The following is a 16,435-nucleotide window of genomic DNA, read 5'->3' on the forward strand; positions in this document are numbered from 1 at the left end:
GAGCTCTGCCAGAGGTTTGGGCCTGTCATGAGTGTGTACGTCCTGCTCATTCTGAGGAAACCAGAGGTGGGCTGAAGAGACAGCTTGCAGTCCTCCTTGTGATTCCCTGCAGATCTGTAACAGGCTGGTGCTGCTGAGTTTCTCAGTCTTTTCCTTCAGCTGGAAGTTCTGGGGGCGTGTTTTGATTTGTTCTTTCCCTTTTAGTCGCCTTCTCAAGTCTGTTTTTTCAAGTGAGTCTCTGCAGTCAGTGTGAAAAATACAAGATGCCACAAAACATTCAGTAAAATCTGGTTTTTGTTTTTAATCTATACGTTCCTTTCCCCTTGCTCTTCTCACAACCAAGAATTGTCCTCCCTTTCTTTGGAAAATGAAGCAGACCTCAAAATTCCTTAATAGGTGTAGGAAATGCTTCAGGTCCTTGCTGTGCACACAGACACACATCTCCTTGTCCAGGATAATCCCACACTCCCAGCTGAGCTCCTTTACCTCCTGCCTGGCACAAACCTGGCAGAACACGGGCTCACTTCCACCGGGCTCCTGGTTCTTTTCAGCTTGTCCATTAAGTACTGTAAGAGCTGAATTTAGCCAGTGCTTTCCAAAATTGGCTGGATCTGAAAGAAACCACCTGCCCCTGCTTGCCCTCCCTTGGTTTTAGCCATGGTAATTAAAGATTGGCTGCACAGTCCATCAGCACTGAGCCAAAATTCTGGGAGGAGTTAAAGCTTCTGGGTGAGGAGGAATTGTCTGGGAAACTCAGCATCATAAATTACTTGTAGAAAGTCTTGATTTTAAACAAACAAAACAAAACAAAAAAACCAAAAAGAAGAAGAAAAATAATAAAGGGAGGAAAAAAGTGAAAGGACAATCTAACCAAATTATTGCAACCAATTTGTTGTGATTTGGACATGGCAGCTGCAGCTTTGTTGCCCTTCCAACCATTGCTAATATGCGAGCATCGCATCCGGAGCAATCGGAACCCTTTCAAACACCTGGGGCTTGGCCAAAAAGCAGCCTGCAAGGTGGGTAAGCCTTGTCCTTTCTCTTTTTGTAGCTGAGCCGTGCTACTGTTCATGACCCTGAGACTGGGAAACTGACCACAGCACATTACAGAGTCTCTAAGAGGTAAGGGGAGGGGATTCCTTGTCTGAGGAAGTGTCCTGGGGCTGTGCTGCTTCAGCGCAAGGATTCTGTGTAATTTTCCTTATTCTTCAGCCTTTCTTTCAAGGAGAGTGGCCTAAGCAAGCTCTGAGCTGTCATCTAACACAGCACGGGGTCTGCTGAAGCAGGGATTGCTTGTCAGTGGTGGCATTCCAAGGTGGAAGTGCCCTCTCTGGCCGAGCATGGCTTGTGTCTGTGACTAACGTACTAACCGTGGGCATGGGGCTCTGCTGGCACCAGCAATGGGGCACCTGCCTGCTCAGCTCTGCTCCTCAGTGCCCACTGTGCTCAGGGCTGGGAGCTCTGTGATCCTGGCAGCACTGCCCAGTAAAGCTAGGGATGATGGTAGGGGTTTCCATGTTGGAATGGTTGCTGCTCGAATAGAAGCTCAGTGTTCTTCAGCTGCTGTGACAAACCCCTGAACCTGGGATGGCCTGGAGCTTTTATTTAGCTGTGAAATGCTTCAGAAAGGTGAAAGTGCTTCCAAATATGGGCTCACAGGAAGGTGATTGATTCAGGAATGATGATAAGTCTCAGGAAAATGGAAAACCACTGGAGCCAAGGTCCTTAAGGCCACTCTAGTGGCAAGTGGAAAACTTGTTTTGTGCCTCACACCTTTGCAGCACGTGGGTCTGTGTGCTCACTGGCACATACAGGTAGTGGGAATCCTCTGGAAATTGTCTGGGAAGGTCTTACATGTTTGCCCCCATGGAGGGACTTTAGGAACATTCATCCTCCTGTTGCACATGTGTTGCATTTAATTTTTATTTCTCGTTTTTAATGTTCAAGTCTGTCCATGTCTTACCTGTCTTGGTTATTTGTCACTGTGTGTTTGGAAGGTTTAATTTATTCACTTGTGGGGTTTGTCCTCTGTGCCAGACAGCTCTGGAATATTTACTGAGGAAACTCCTTCATCCTTTTGAACATCCCCTCGTGTCAAACTTGCTGTGCTAATGATGGGAATTGGAGAAGGTGACCAGATTACTGATGGAAATTGGGATGCATAATTGGTCCCTATTTAAATAGATGGGGCTTAGTGAAATAACTTTTTATTTAGAGTTGTGATTTTTCATTAGTAGGAAGTGTTATTCCCTGAGGTAGTGCAGATGTCACAGTCAGAAAAAATAGCACAAGGCACCACCCAACATTAAAGGCCAATTAAAAAAGAACAGGATAGAGCCTGGGGAATGGGATCCTTGAATTCTTAATGAGGTTTGGTGCTCAAAAATGTGGCACTGTGAGACTTCCTTCCAGTGTGCCCAAGGAGCTCTCAGAATTAAATCACATTTTACTCAACTGTTTTTTAAATTCAGTATCTCACTGGAAACAAAATTGTAGGGACACATCCAAGAAGTTGGGGAAGGCCATTTTTTTGAGGGTAGGAATAGCCTTGAGGTGTGCAGCAGGGCTGCCCTTCTCCTGCTTCCCTCTGCCTTGGCTTTCCTCCTTGGGCAGATTTGCAGGATGGGTGTGGAGCTCCCCAGAGACCTTGACCCCTAAATCTGGGGTGGGAGGCAGAAGCCACCCCCAGCAGCCTGATTTGGAGGGCCTGTGCTGTTCCTGCTGCCCTCCTGCACTGCCAGAAACATCTTTCCCTTGGAGCTGCTCGAGCTGGTTCAGATTCCAGATGAATCATTGCTCCTGAAAACCAAAAAATGCTCACTTCATTTTTTTAATAGCTGACTGCTTTCCCCCTCCAAACATTCCTTCCCAGCACATGCCCTCCTAAATTACAGCATTCCTGCCTCTGAGAGAGCTACTGTTCCCTTGGTGGGACGTGGCAGCTCTGTGAAGGGAGGCACCTTGCCAGTGTGAGCAGCACCAGGATAAACCCACCCACTCACACACTGCTTTTACAGAGAAAAACTCCCTTTTCCCCCTTCCCTCTTCTCCCAGCAGGCAGCCAGAGCTTGCAACATGTCATGCTAAAAGTTTCCACTTCAGAAATACCAGGCTGGGCTTCTGCTCACTCCCTGTTGTGTCTCTGCTGGTACTTTTCTGCACACCAAGTGTGGCTTAGAAGGCTTTTAAACACAAATCCCAGTATTTTGTGGCCAGTGACCTACAGAAGTAGTGTTGGCATGTATTGTCTTTTCCTAGACTGAGCAGTGCAGCTGAGGAGATGAGATCTGGGGGGAGATGTGCTGCCCTAGTGTGTTCAGCAGCTCCAGAGAACTGTCTGGTTTTTCCTCAATGTACTGCTTAGTCTTCAGATAATTTCTGTGTAGAAGCATTGTGCCATTCAAAATCTCTGAGGTGCCTTATGCAGAATTAGAAGATGGAGGAGTGTGGGACATTTTGTGGCTGTCCCCATGCCTGGCAGTGCCCAAGGCCAGGCTGGACAGGGCTTGCAGCAGCCTGGGATAGGGAAAGGTGACCCTGCCCATGGCAGGGGTGCAATGGGATGAGCTTTAAGTTCCCTCCCAACCAAGCCATTTCTTGATTCTGTGAATCAATATGATTATTTCTGTTTGTGATGCATATAGAAGTTGTTAAAAGCCCCCCCAGTGTGGATTCAGCACATTAATGCAAGTATTAAATTTTTAATAACAGTTCAGGGATGGCTTTTTACAAAGCCAAGGGGGTCAGCAAAACACCAGACTTGTGTGCTCAGGGAATTGGGGGATTGTGTGGTGGTTATAAAGGAAACACCAAATCCTTCTGTAACTAAATCAGTTGTATCTTGACCTGCCCTGCCTGTGGCTTCCCAGGAATTGTCCCTTTTTTGTTTGGGTCCATCATGGACTCAGAGGTGGCAGCTGGTCAGAAATAGGACAGAATGCAATGAACCTGGAAGTATGTCAATATTAAAAGGAAACAAACTGCTGAGCATGTTTAAGGCTGTTAATGCTGCCTCTCCTTCACCACTGCTCAGGGAAGTCTTTCTCTTTTTTGATAGACAAGGGCAGGAAAAAAAGCCAACTTTGTGTGAAGAAATAGTTTTGAATGAGGCAGAGATTTTATCAGCAAGGGACCAGGCTGGGACAGCAGCAGAGGAGGGAATGTGGGACAGCTGGAATATTCTGTGGCCAGGCAAAGCCATGGCTGCAGCTTGTGTGACACCTCCAGGGTTAAATCCCCCTGTAACTCTCCAGGCCTCCCTGTGGTTTTGCTCAGCACCCAGCAGACAGGCTGGCACTTGGAATATGGTTTCAATTCCCTGTTCCTCCACCTTTCACAGGCTTTCTTTGTATGTGGAGGCAGTTAATTTGATTTCTAAAATACATCCAGTACTCCCCTTCCTGAAAGGCTGCAGTATTCTCCCCGGTGAAGCATTCATTGCCATCTAAATAACCAACAGAGCAAGAATGCTTGGGTTTTTCTTTCTTTGGGTTTCGTTGGTTTTTTTTCCTTTATTAACAGACAGAGGCAGAGAGAGCCCACACTGAAGCTGCTGGGTGTGTTGGAGCTCTTCTTGTGCCTTAAACGTGAGTTTAGGGCTGCTTGTGAGCATTACCTGGTCACCATGGCTGTGTGGCATGGCTGCTTTGGGGGATTTTGTTTGGTGAATGCTTCATATCCATGTCCTAGCATTCTCCTGCCACCTGAAATCAAAGCAGGTTGTGTTGTAACACCTCCTGGTACTAACAAGTGGTCAGCAGTGGATGGGGATGTGTTTGTGCATGTCTGTCTTGAGAAATCTGATTTCTTTTAGCTCATAGTTCATTTGCCATTTAAAAAATGCTCGTAGAGATTCTGTAACCTGTGTCAGTGCCTTGTGTCATGTTCATGCTACTGTTCCTCCCAGGCAAAGTATTGGGGGATTTATGATTTGTATTTTTTTAAAAAATCTCAAAATAAAAAGTTAATTTAGTGTAGATGTGAAGGTTGATTTGAGTAAAAATACATGGATGCTGCTGCTGACAGTTTCCAGCTGGGCTCTGTGTGCAGGGATTTCTGTCCAGCAGGAAGCACTGCTGAGCCCAAAAGCTGAGTCAGTTGCTAGGAAAAAAGGTAGGAATAGCTATCTCCACTTTCCTGCCCAAAAAAAAAAAAAAAAAAAAAAAAAAAGGAAAACAAGCCCTAAATCATCAATATTATCACCCATATTAGTGCAGGCTGCCAGGGTAAATTGAAGGTGCAGTGGCTGGCATGGGATGAGTAAAGCAGCAACAGAAACAGGCACAGGGTGAGCAAATGTGGAAGCACTCTAATACACAGTAGGAGGCAAACATTCTGAAAGGTGCCTTTGGAACTGAGGCTGACCTTCCACTTTAAAAAAAAAGGGGGGGAGGGGGCCTAGTTTGGGTTCCCCCTCCTTAAAAATCATTGTGTACCTGAAGCATGTGCTAAATACCAGGTTTATAACAGGCTGTTCTGACTGCAGTTGTTCAATTTAGTGCATTTTTTTATTGTTTTCTGAATGATTTTTAGTAGCACTGCAGGGCTAAGTGATGAGAAAGGGCAGCTCCCAGAGAGCTGGCCTGGAAGTGTGTGACATTTGGGGGAGCTGAGTTCCAGCTGCACAGGCAAAAACAGTAACTCACCTGCTCCTGTGCCAAACCTCGCTCCAAAATGCATCACCCCAGGGGCTGAATGAGGTGTTGGGAGCGGGGTAAGAGCACAACTGTGTGTGCCTGGTTGAAAAAACAGCTTGAAGCACTGTTTGTAACACTTCCTTCAGCCCAGGGGGGAATTCAGGCCCTTGGTTACAGAGCTCCCTTAAACCCCTGCTGGAATTGGTCTAAGAAACGCATTCATTAAATTCAGGGGTTTGTAACACCCTGGAAATACTTCTGGTCATGCCACCAAATCCTTGAGAAGCCCTAAAAACCAGTGTGGCACTCCAAGTAGCTGCAATGTTGCTGCTGTGCTGCTGGTGCCAGGTGTCACTAACTGTCCCCCCCCAGCGCGTGGCTCTCGGGGTACGAGAGCCCGGTGGTGTCCCGCATCAACACCCGGATCCAGGACCTCACAGGGCTGGATGTCTCCACAGCAGAGGAGCTGCAGGTAAGTGGCACCTTGTCACAGGCTGTTCTGACAGCAGCTGTTCCATTTAATGCATTGGTTGATAGTTTTCAGAATGATAAAGTGGCATTTCTGTCACCATTTCAGCACCTCTTGTGCTGGCCACAAAAAATTTATTTACAGAGGAGGAGAAAAAGTTGTCATTGCAGAACAGCTGTTCAGTATGAAATGGCTTTTTGGGGCTGGAAGGAAACTGATAACTGAAGCTCTAGATGTGTAGTTCCTTTCTATTTAGTCAAATAAACTGAATTTCATGGCCACAGGGTCAAACTTTGCTGCTGTTGGAGGCAGTTAAAAGTTTAAGTCAGGGAAGGCCACCAGTGTGTCTGGTGTCCCTGGAATGTGGGAAAAACTGGCTGTGTGTGTAACTTGAGTAAACTGCAATTTGGAAGTGCTTTTGTTTATTTGCTTGAGGCCTTTAAAGGAGCAGCTGCCTCCCTGACTGTGAGCAGAGCATGAGTACCTAGAAAGCAGGACACCACAAAGCACTTCTGAAACCTGCTGTGCTCCTTGCCCCTCTGTCAAGGTTCTGGTGATAAAATGGCAAGGATCTGGTAGAAAATTGATGTAATTTTTTATAACCAATTGGCAAGATGGACAAGGAACCCTCTTTATTGACACTGTCAACTTCAGGTCAAAAAGTGGTTTCAATTTCATGATGTAAAATCACCGTGACACCATTTTGGAGTGAGGCTGAAAAGTTTTCTGTAGAAGAAAAATGGGAAGCACCAGATTCCTTACCTGGAGCATCCCACAGTGCCACTCCTGGATGTGCTCCTGCTGCTGACAGAGCCTTGACATTTCCTGGGGCTTGGTGTTCAAACTTCATCTCTGCAAAGGCTGTAGCTGACAGCCAAACTCTTGCCTGCATAAAGACTGATTCACTAGATCCTGTGCTTCTCCTTCCACTGTAGGTAGCCAACTACGGCGTAGGAGGCCAGTATGAGCCTCATTTTGATTTTGGAAGGGTAAGTCCTCTTTTGTCTTCACTCTTTCTTCTTCACAAGCGCTGTGTTTCTCTTTTTCAGGTGGCAAATTATGGAGTGGGAGGACAGTATGAGCCCCACTTTGACTTTGCACGGGCAAGTAAAGAGCTGGAGGAGAGCTAGACCTGGTGAAGCCTGGGCCTCTGGGCTGGGGCACACTCTCTGTTCTTCCATGTGCATTAAATTGTGTAGCTCTTCCACTTTCCTAATCCATGTCCGTGGAGAAAGCCCTTTAAACCACCAGCTGAACCTGGAGGAGGTTGCTGCCTGTAAGCTGAGTGCCAGCAAACTCCTGACAACTGGAAAAAGTCTTATCTCGCTCTCCTTAATTTTTTAATTAGATTTAAATTCCCCACCTGTTTTATTCCAGCTTAAATTGCAGACTGCTGAAATTCAGTTGGTTATTTACTGGGCATAATTCTGTGTGGTTTAACCCCTTTAGATTAACTTTAACCCTGCCAGTCCCAGCCACCAGTTCTGAACCAGGATATCTGCTCTGTAAGCACCTGCTCTAAGGCTCTGCAACCAACTGACAGATTTTGTTTGGAAACACTGGGGTTGTTTCCTGGAGGAACAATTGCTGGAATTTCAGTGCACACAAACTGTGGTCACAGGGGGTGGGTTTATAAACAGAGGTGTGACAGAAGTTGGTGTCAAAACCCATCAAAATGGGTAAAGTCGAGTGCTGGACACCTCTTAGTTGCCTGGTTTGTCACTGAGGCTTCCTCCCTGCTTCCCAGCTGGAATCCAGAGTGGAGTGTGGCAGGGAGGTGTCCCAGCTGACCCTGGGGCTGAGTGCTGTCCTGGCTGCTGCCAAGGACAAGGGGGATGACTGTAATTCAATAATTCAGTTTGCTTGTGAGGAGGATTTATAGCCTCAGCCTCAGACAGCACAGTTGTTGTTACCCATTAGAAATCTGGGCTTAATGCCCTCCCTCCCTGTCCTACAGAATTTCAAAGTGCCTGGTTTATTTAAATTGATAGATTCACTCCTATTGCATTCCTCTCCTCCTTCCAAATCGAGGGGCTGGATTAATTCTTCTGCATGACTCTGTTCTGTGCTGCTGGCTCAGCAGCTGTCTGTCATTGGCTGCTCTCAACAACCAAAAAGAAATGCTGATGAAATCTGCCTGCTTTTGTTCACAGAAAGATGAGCCAGATGCTTTTAAAGAATTGGGAACAGGCAACAGAATTGCTACTTGGTTGTTTTATGTAAGTGATACATTTCTGCCATCTGTCACTGCATATTCTATACCATGGAATGATTTAATTCTGCTTTTCTTTCATTCTTTTTTACTGAAGGGACTTGCCAGTGAAGCAGCCACTAACTTTGGGTTAATACATATGGGGGGTCTTCTTACCCAGACTTTGTGGTTCTTCCATGTGTCTTAAGGAGGATTTTTCCCCCCAGATTTGAGCATTAGCTTAAATATTTGCTTGCCTGTTTATGTATGTGCATCAGGGTTTACAGCATGTTCACAGTCTTAACACTCGAGTGGGAGGGACAAGGCTGGGACTGCACTGGGAACAGAGATCCCTTCTTAAGGGATTTATGTCAAAATTAAACTGCACTTTTTAGTAAAAGTGAGATTTTATCAGCCTGAACTCACCTGTCCTTCCCCACCTGTCCAGATGAGTGATGTGTCAGCAGGGGGAGCCACGGTCTTCCCTGAAGTGGGAGCCAGCGTTTGGCCCAGAAAGGTGAGCAGGATTGATCCAGCAGATTAATCCACTCCTCCCCACCTACCCACACAGAACAGAGCTTGAAAATGAACCTTTAAAATAACTGTAAGCACCTCTGTGCTGTCACAACAGTGCTATGATTTTCCTTAAGTGCAGCAACTGGAGCTGTGTTGGTGATTCCAAGGGCCCTGATAGTCCATGTGTAGATGCAAATGCAAAACATTTAAATACTCCAAAACACATCTTGAAAATACTCAAATCTGTGAGTTGCTTTAGTCTTGAGGCATCTGTAGGAAATTCTCCTGTCAGTTTTTTCCTTCGAGCAAGGTTTGCCTTTGCTGGCCTGCTGCTCAGCTTTAGTAAATCATCTTGGCTCTCTTAAACTGGTCAGGAATTGAATGAAACTGAAGACAATTAAGAGACAAGTATAAAATAAGTCAAAGGAAACTTATTCCTAAGAATAAGAATATGGAAAAGAGTCTTCAGTTTAAAAGAAGGATCTGAAACACAAATGCACCTACCTTTGCCTTAGTGTGTGTGGTACAGAGCACAGGCTGAGTGTCCCTGTCATTCCAGGGAACAGCTGTGTTCTGGTACAATCCCTGGTGTGACACTGTGGTACAGAGCACAGGCTGAGTGTCCCTGTCATTGCCAGGGAACAGCTGTGTTCTGGTACAATCCCTGGTGTGACACTGTGGTACAGAGCACAGGCTGAGTGTCCCTGTCATTGCCAGGGAACAGCTGTGTTCTGGTCCAATCCCTGGTGTGACAATGTGTGTGTTGTACAGAGCACAGGCTGAGTGTCCCTGTCATTGCCAGGGAACAGCTGTGTTCTGGTACAATCTCTTCCCGAGTGGAGAAGGCGATTACAGCACGCGGCACGCGGCCTGCCCAGTGCTAGTGGGAAATAAATGGGGTGAGTACCTGCCTCTGACCTGAGTCTGGGCTCTGCTGGGGGGTGGCTTGGCTTTACTTTTCCTTTAGACTTCAGAAATTACAGTCTTTGTAAAGAAATATATTTAATTTACTTTACCTCATCTCTCTCTATAAGTTAAATATATTTTATATAGTAGCATATTTCATTACGTGTATAAAGAAAATGAATACTATATCTACTTTAAGAGTTTTTGTAGCTATTTTACTTTAAGAGTTTTTTGTTGCAGCCATACTGGAAGGGTTTTTGGTTGGTTGGTTTTTTAGTTAGACTAACTTCACAGATCTGTGCATGGCAGTGGGCTTGGAATGAGAGAGTCTTTTAAGGCCCCTTCCAATCTGTGATTAAAACCCTTTAGTAATTTAAGATAAACCTGTGCTTAACCAAAAGCTTGCCTAGAGCATATTTAGCCTCAGTAGAGAGGAGCTGAGCACGGGCAGTGATGCAGTACCTTTGTGTCTTTGCAGTCTCCAATAAGTGGCTCCACGAGCGGGGGCAGGAGTTCCGCCGGCCGTGCACGCTGTCGGAGCTGGAATGAGGCAGCCTGGGCTCCTGGCTGCTCAGGGTGTGGGGAATGCACACCCTGCCAGTTTACAGTGACTAACAAACACTCCACTACAGGTTCACCCCGCCCAGCTCAGCTGTGGACAGGACAAACGTGCTTTTGGTTCCCTCCAAATCCCCCCCGAGGTTTATCAACAGAAAATATCGAGGTCGACAAGTATTACTGAAAAAAAAAAGGACAAAATACAGATGAGGGCCACAACTTACAGTGGTGTTGTGTGTGGTGTTCCTGTCACCATCATCCCTCTGAGCAGTGTGGGCAGCCTGGGGTTGTCTGGAGTCTTCCTCACATCTGCCAGGCTTAGGGCAGGATCATTGCCTGGGAGGGCTCCCTTCCAAGGAATGCTGAATTAAACCCATTCCTATTCCTCACTTCCCAGACACTTGACTCTTTGCTTTCCTAGAGTGCCTGACCACTGCAGGCTTACTTTGATGGAAAACAGGTTATTAGCATGTTTTAGCCTGATTTTCCACTTTCACAAAAGCCCCACTTTTTAAACTTGTCTTCCTTCTCAGCCTTTGTGGGGAATTTGGCTCTTAACCTTGGCCACATGAGCCAGCAGTTCCACAGGCAGAGTCAGGATGCTTCCACAGTGTCAGAGCAGCCTGGGAACACCCACAGCCCATCTCCCCTCCTCTTCTGCAATGTTTGTCCACAAGAACAAATGCTGCTTTTGTTCTGTCCTGGCAGCCAGCTCTTCCCTCTGCTCCTTGGGCAGCAGGGATGGGGATGTTCCCATCTTCATTAATCAAAATTGTCGTGCCTTAGGACACTGGAATTTCAAATTGGTTCTGAGACTTCAGGTGCTGAGGTAACACAGAGTCCTCACAGAATGCTACCTGCCCTCATCCTCCTCCCAGCTCTCGAGGTTTCAGGAGAAACTCTTAGCCTATTTATAGTCCTGAACCTTTTTTAGATGCAGGCTCACTTTCCTGAACCCTTTCCCTTCCACAGCAGGATTTTTAGCAAAATATCCAAATATCTCACTAGCATGAGGACAAAAATCAAAGGAAGCTGCACCTGCCTCTACCTAAACAGTCCAATTTTCTGGATGATGATGATTTTACTGATTTAGGGGTCGAGCCTGAAGTCTTTACCAAGGGAAAAATTCCAATTTTGGTTAATTGGATTTTCTGCCTCAATAAAATCTTGACAGTTGAGCCAAAACGTACAAAACCTATTGTTAAATGTGCTAGAAATACCTCTGGATTACTGGGAATGCAGTTTAAGGTACTATAGTTGGAGGAACTGCATACTTTCAGAAGACACTTTAAAAGGTCTTTGCTGGAAAAGAATTGTTAAATTTCTACTGAGCCTGGTAGCAGTGGGACCCACAGAACTGCCCCTCCTTAGCCCTGCACCTCCCTGAATTTTGCCTGGCTTTTGGCAGCTGGAAAACAAGGTCCATCCATGAAGTGAGAACACAAAGTCTGCACAGTCCCACCTCCTATTTTCCTGCTCATTTACCAAGAGCAGGAGCTGATCTAAATAAATTCACGCCAGAACTGAATTAGCAGAGCTGATCTGTGAGCACCAATTTGTAATAATTAAAAAAACCCCAGACCTGCAAGATTTGTGCTTACCTGAGTTTTCTCACTTTTTCATCTGTTGCTCTTCCTATCCATGGTTCTCTCTTTTCCCTTTCCCTTCTCTTAGTTTGTTAAGCTCCAAAAAGGTAACCATGGTTGCAGGTACCTCCCACCATGTCCCTGCAAGCACAGGGGACAAGGAACAGTGGGAACAGTTGGGAATCCTGCCTTTGGGGCATCCAGAAATGCTGGTAGGACAGCCAGTCCTACCTAGTAAAGGAGCACAAAACAAAATCCCTGTACTGCCATCAGGAACAGGTGTGGAAAACACCTGCATTTGCTCTTGGTGTCCCATTCCTGTTCAACATTCACTAAAGCATGAAAAAAAGCCAGAGTTGGGAAATTTTGTTCAGTAGTTCCCTCCCTCACCTCAACACCAGTGAGTGCTTGCAGTGTTAAACAGCATCAGTCTCAGGCATTGCTTGGGGAGTACAAATGTTCTGGTGCACGACTTTTTAAAGCAGTGAACCACTCACAGATAATTCTTCCAGAAAGAATTTTTTACTTTTGACAGTAGAAAAATTTACTTGGTTAAAGGAGAAAAAAAAGAAATCTCTCAAAATTAAATCTCCAGTCTGCTGGGACACATCAGGAACGTTCCAGATTATGACAACAGGGTTGGCTTAGATTTTTAAACTGCAGACAATCCTTTTTTCCTCTCCCTCCACTGCAGTGGTGTCCATGTATCCAATGCTGACTGTGTAAGGGATTACACTGGTGCTGCTGCTTCTGCCTTATCCCATCATTTCTCAGAGGGCTGTTGGATCCCCATCGTGGCTCCTGTGTGAATCTAGTTTTGTATTAAACATGATTGAAAACTGTCTGGGCTCACAGTGACTGACAACTGCCTTACTGTTACCTTTTTTTGTAATAAAATTTTTAATGTAAAAAAAAAAAAGTGAACAGGCTTAAAATAAAAGCCACTGCCATTAGCAGTGAGAAATCCTCCACATCCAACTCTCCTTGTATGTGGCTGCCATAAATCTGATCACACAGAGTTTTATCACCAGTGTTTTATCACCATTTGTGGAAACCAAGCTCCTGTTTCCCTTCAGCATCTGACTGGGCAGGTGCAGGAGCTGCTCCTACCCCAAATTCCTGTTCAACATTAAACTTGTGTCTCCACTGGGAACACTCAGCACTAAAGGGCTGCAAGAGGGGAGGGCAGATAATGCTGGGCTGAAAGCAGCATCAGCTGTTGAGGGTTTCTTTTCCAGGGATGGCAAATCTATTTTGTGAAGCCAGAAGGTCAAACAACCACTTACCCTGGAATGGTTCTAGGGAGGGGAAGAAAGCACCAGAGACTCCAACAGCACAATAAACTCACATGTGGGAAGGTCAGGCTGGCCTCTTCCATGACCAAAACCTCTGGGGTCTGAACACCACAGCCACCCCTGGGCTTCACCCTGCAGAGCAGTGGAGCTTGTGCTTAATTCCCACCATCAGGAACCTGCAAAAAGCACAGCAGGGGCTGTTAAGGGGCCTGGATCCTTCTGCCTGTGGAATGGAGCTGGCTGGGAACACCCACAGCCCATCTCCCCTCCTCTGCAGGGAGGGCACTGCCCCAACACAGCTGATGTGAGCACATGTTTGATATAAGCCTGAGGAGCACCAGCACTGTTTGATTTTGAAAAGGTGAAGGGGTTCCCTCCCCAGGAAAGGTGAAGGGGTTCCCTGCCCCTGTCCCTGCCAAGATGGGCCTGGGAGAAAGGGAAGAGCTCTGGATCAGCCCTGTCCCACCCCAAGCAGTGACTTCCCACCATCCTACCTGGGTTCCTGGGGCTCTTCTGGCACAGCTGCAGCTGAAGGGTGACCATGGGGGTCACCAGCATGGGAGGAAGCCAGCAAGGGTAGGGATCACAGCAGCTGCAGCTGAAAAGGCAGGGTAAGGAGAAATGCCTGTGAATGTCACAGGGTAGGATAAGATTAAGAGAAAGGAAAGGGTCTGACAGGATCATAGAATCCCAGACTGGTTTGTGTTGAAAGGCACTTAAAACTCATCTACTTCCATCCCCTGCCAGGGGAGGGATGCCTTCCACTATGCCAGGCCTTGTCCAATCTGGCCTTGGACACTTCCAGGGATCCAGGGGCAGCCACAGCTCTACTGGGCAGCATCCTCAGGGCCTCTGCACCCTCACAACCTAAAAGTTCTTCCCAATATCCCCATCTATCCCTGCCCTCTGTCAGTGTGATGCCTTTCTCCCTTGTCCTGTCACTCCAGCCCCTCTCCAGCTCTCCTGGAGTTCCTTTAGGCACTGGAAGGGGCGCTGAGATCTCCACAGTTTTCTCTTCCAGCTGAACTCCCCCAGCTGTCCCAGCCTTTCCTCCAGCAGAGCTGCTCCATCCCTCTGCTCATCCTGGTGCCTCCCTGGGCTCTCTCCAGCAGCTCCAGGTCCCTCCTGTGCTGGGCCCAGGGCTGGGGCAGCTCTGCAGGTGGGGTCTCAGCTGAGCACAGGGGCAGAACCCTCTCCTACAGCTGGGGGAAGGCGGCACAAGGGACCTGCCCAGGGACTCCCAGAGGGACTGGACCTGCCCACACACTTGAGCTCGGCCCCCTTTGGAGGGGGGTCTTTAACCACCCCACCCAGCCTCTCCCGGCTGCCGGACTCTGACCTGGCTCGGGGATTTCACCATTGCCCCGCAGCTCTCTCTCCTCCCCATAATCAGTGACTCAGCTGGCTCCCAATGCAGGCTTGGGAGCAGCCACGGATCACCCACTAACCTGAGCCACCAGCTGCCTCTTCCGCCGGCTGAACATCCACCAGCAGCTCCCTGAGCCAGCCAAAGCCGATGGAAAAGGAGCTCGGTGCCTCTATCCCACGCCTCCCCAGCAGAGTGGCACGGGCAGGCTCCTGGCACAGCCACGACGTGCTGGGAAGGAGGAATGCAGCACAGGAGCTGCAGCTCGGCTCCTGATGCGGAGCCAAGAGGGCTTTTCCAGCTCCACCTGGGATGGGGCTCATTGCCACAGGCGCGGGGACAGGACGGGTGTAGTCCCCTCTCCTCCCAGCCCAGGAGCGCTGCCAGGAGCCTGACAGTGTCCCGGGAACGCGTGACTCACCGCCGCTCTATATTTAAGCATTACGGAGGCAGGAATGAATGCACGCACTCAGGAGCTGCCTATCCCGAGGTCAGCACCAGGCTCAGGAAGCAATTGTCAGAGTTCACCACCGCGGCAAAAAGCATCTGCACCCTTTAAATCTTCAGAGAGAAAAGCTGGCGCAGGGAAGGGGGTTTTGTAACTGCAGCGGGTCAAAGCCAGGCCAGAGAACCTGCGTGGTCCCACTGTGCACATCCACGGCTCCTCACTGCTGCAGCTGCTGAGCCACTCCTCAAGGGAAAGCTGGAGGTCACTTTTACCCAATCCTACATTTTTTCTGCTCTTCAGATCTTGCAGTCTGGGTGCAACCGAGATATTTGCAGCTGGACTGAAAAGCTCTCAGGAGACTGGCTCGGGGAGGGAAGGAAGGAAGCAGAAGGAAGGAAGGAAGGAGAGTGGCTCATCCCCGGGGCAGGGCAAAGGGACTGCCACGTTTTGGAAAAGCAGTAAACTGCTTTTTACTCACCAACCTTTGCTTCGGGATCAGTGACAAACTAACGGGAAAGTTTCTGACTCCTCTTCATTCAGGCTCTGCCCTCTGCCAGCTGCTCCCTCCCCGCCCTGTTTGGCTTTCCCAATTCCAATTGATTTTGCAAACAGCCTGGGTGCTGCAGAGCCACCAGCTCCAGGCTGCATGCCCTGCTCATGCCACATTCCCTGTGGTTTGCCTCCTCTGCAGTCCTGCCAGCATTTTCCCCCTCTCTCTTTGCCTTCAGCAGCACATGGATCAGTCAGCAGGGACTGAGGGATGACAAAGAAAGCTGTGTTCTGGAATTGCCTCCAGAACAACCCTAAAAGGCTCTACATAAAAGCAGGACACCACGCACAGACACCCAGAGGCTCTTACACATTTCCAAGCTAGTCCCCAATAGCTGGTTTGCTCTTTTTTACATTAATTTCTGCCAGGCTGTTGGCAAAGTCTGGGAACACTGGGACTATGATCTGGAGTGTCAGGCAGGGCAGGGACTGAACCAGCAGAGACACCAAAGGCTCCTCTCACTGCAAGACACAGCGTGGGACTCTTGAATGCAGTTTGCCCTGCACTGGGGCACTGACAACAAATTCCAGGGACCATTTCCACCCATGACTGACAGAGCAGTCCCCAGCATGGTCTGAACAGCAGGAGAGGACCGAGCTCTCCAGTGCTCCTGCAGGGAAGTCCTCACTTTCCCAGCACCCCCTCTGCCACGTGCCAGGGTGACAGATGTCACAAAAGGCTTACTCGAGGCAGGGATTTCCCAGTGTTCTCTGCATCTGGGTTTATCTCCCCAAAGGCAAAGCTGGTTTGAGGTTCCCCTTGGAGCTCCTGCACACCTAAATGTCCCCTCACCCAAAAAGTCAGCCCTGGCAGTCATGGGCCTCAGAACAGATGGAACAAGCAGGCAGCAGCTGCCTCTGGCTCCACACCATTGCACAGGAGAGGCACCAACAAGCTTCTTTGTTCCCCCCTTC

General features: G+C 48.1%; 1 protein-coding gene and 1 long non-coding RNA gene across 10 annotated transcripts in view; one reads left to right on the forward strand and one right to left on the reverse strand.

The window, feature by feature from the left end:
* P4HA1 (prolyl 4-hydroxylase subunit alpha 1) overlaps positions 1-12,835 on the forward strand; it is a 28,150-nt gene extending 15,315 nt beyond the window's left edge. For 2 of the 8 annotated variants that reach the window (XM_039706711.1, XM_039706719.1), the window contains 7 exons: positions 1,052-1,122; positions 6,009-6,108; positions 7,041-7,094; positions 8,259-8,324; positions 8,745-8,813; positions 9,615-9,711; positions 10,197-12,835. In XM_039706711.1, coding sequence (XP_039562645.1) covers positions 1,052-1,122; positions 6,009-6,108; positions 7,041-7,094; positions 8,259-8,324; positions 8,745-8,813; positions 9,615-9,711; positions 10,197-10,267 — 528 coding nt within the window. In that variant the 3' untranslated portion in view covers positions 10,268-12,835. Of the gene's footprint in view, positions 1-1,051; positions 1,123-6,008; positions 6,109-7,040; positions 7,095-7,154; positions 7,209-8,258; positions 8,325-8,744; positions 8,814-9,371; positions 9,447-9,614; positions 9,712-10,196 lie in introns of those variants that run through there. The other 6 variants (XM_039706714.1, XM_039706716.1, XM_039706715.1 and 3 more) reach the window with 4 other exon arrangements.
* On the reverse strand, positions 1-16,418 carry LOC120501051. 2 transcript variants are annotated; one of them, XR_005627218.1, is made up of 4 exons: positions 14,606-16,418; positions 13,652-13,755; positions 13,211-13,333; positions 1-238 (listed from the first exon to the last, which is right to left on the reverse strand). It is a non-coding gene; the product is annotated as an uncharacterized LOC120501051 (long non-coding RNA). The 2 variants fall into 2 exon arrangements; XR_005627217.1 differs by lacking the exon at positions 1-238 and having other exon boundaries at positions 12,974-13,333.
* Positions 16,419-16,435: the final 17 nt, after the last annotated feature.

The sequence above is a fragment of the Passer montanus genome, unplaced genomic scaffold, assembly GCF_014805655.1.
Source record: "Passer montanus isolate IOZ18808 unplaced genomic scaffold, ASM1480565v1 scaffold196, whole genome shotgun sequence".
In the NCBI taxonomy this organism is placed as follows: Eukaryota; Metazoa; Chordata; class Aves; order Passeriformes; family Passeridae; genus Passer; species Passer montanus.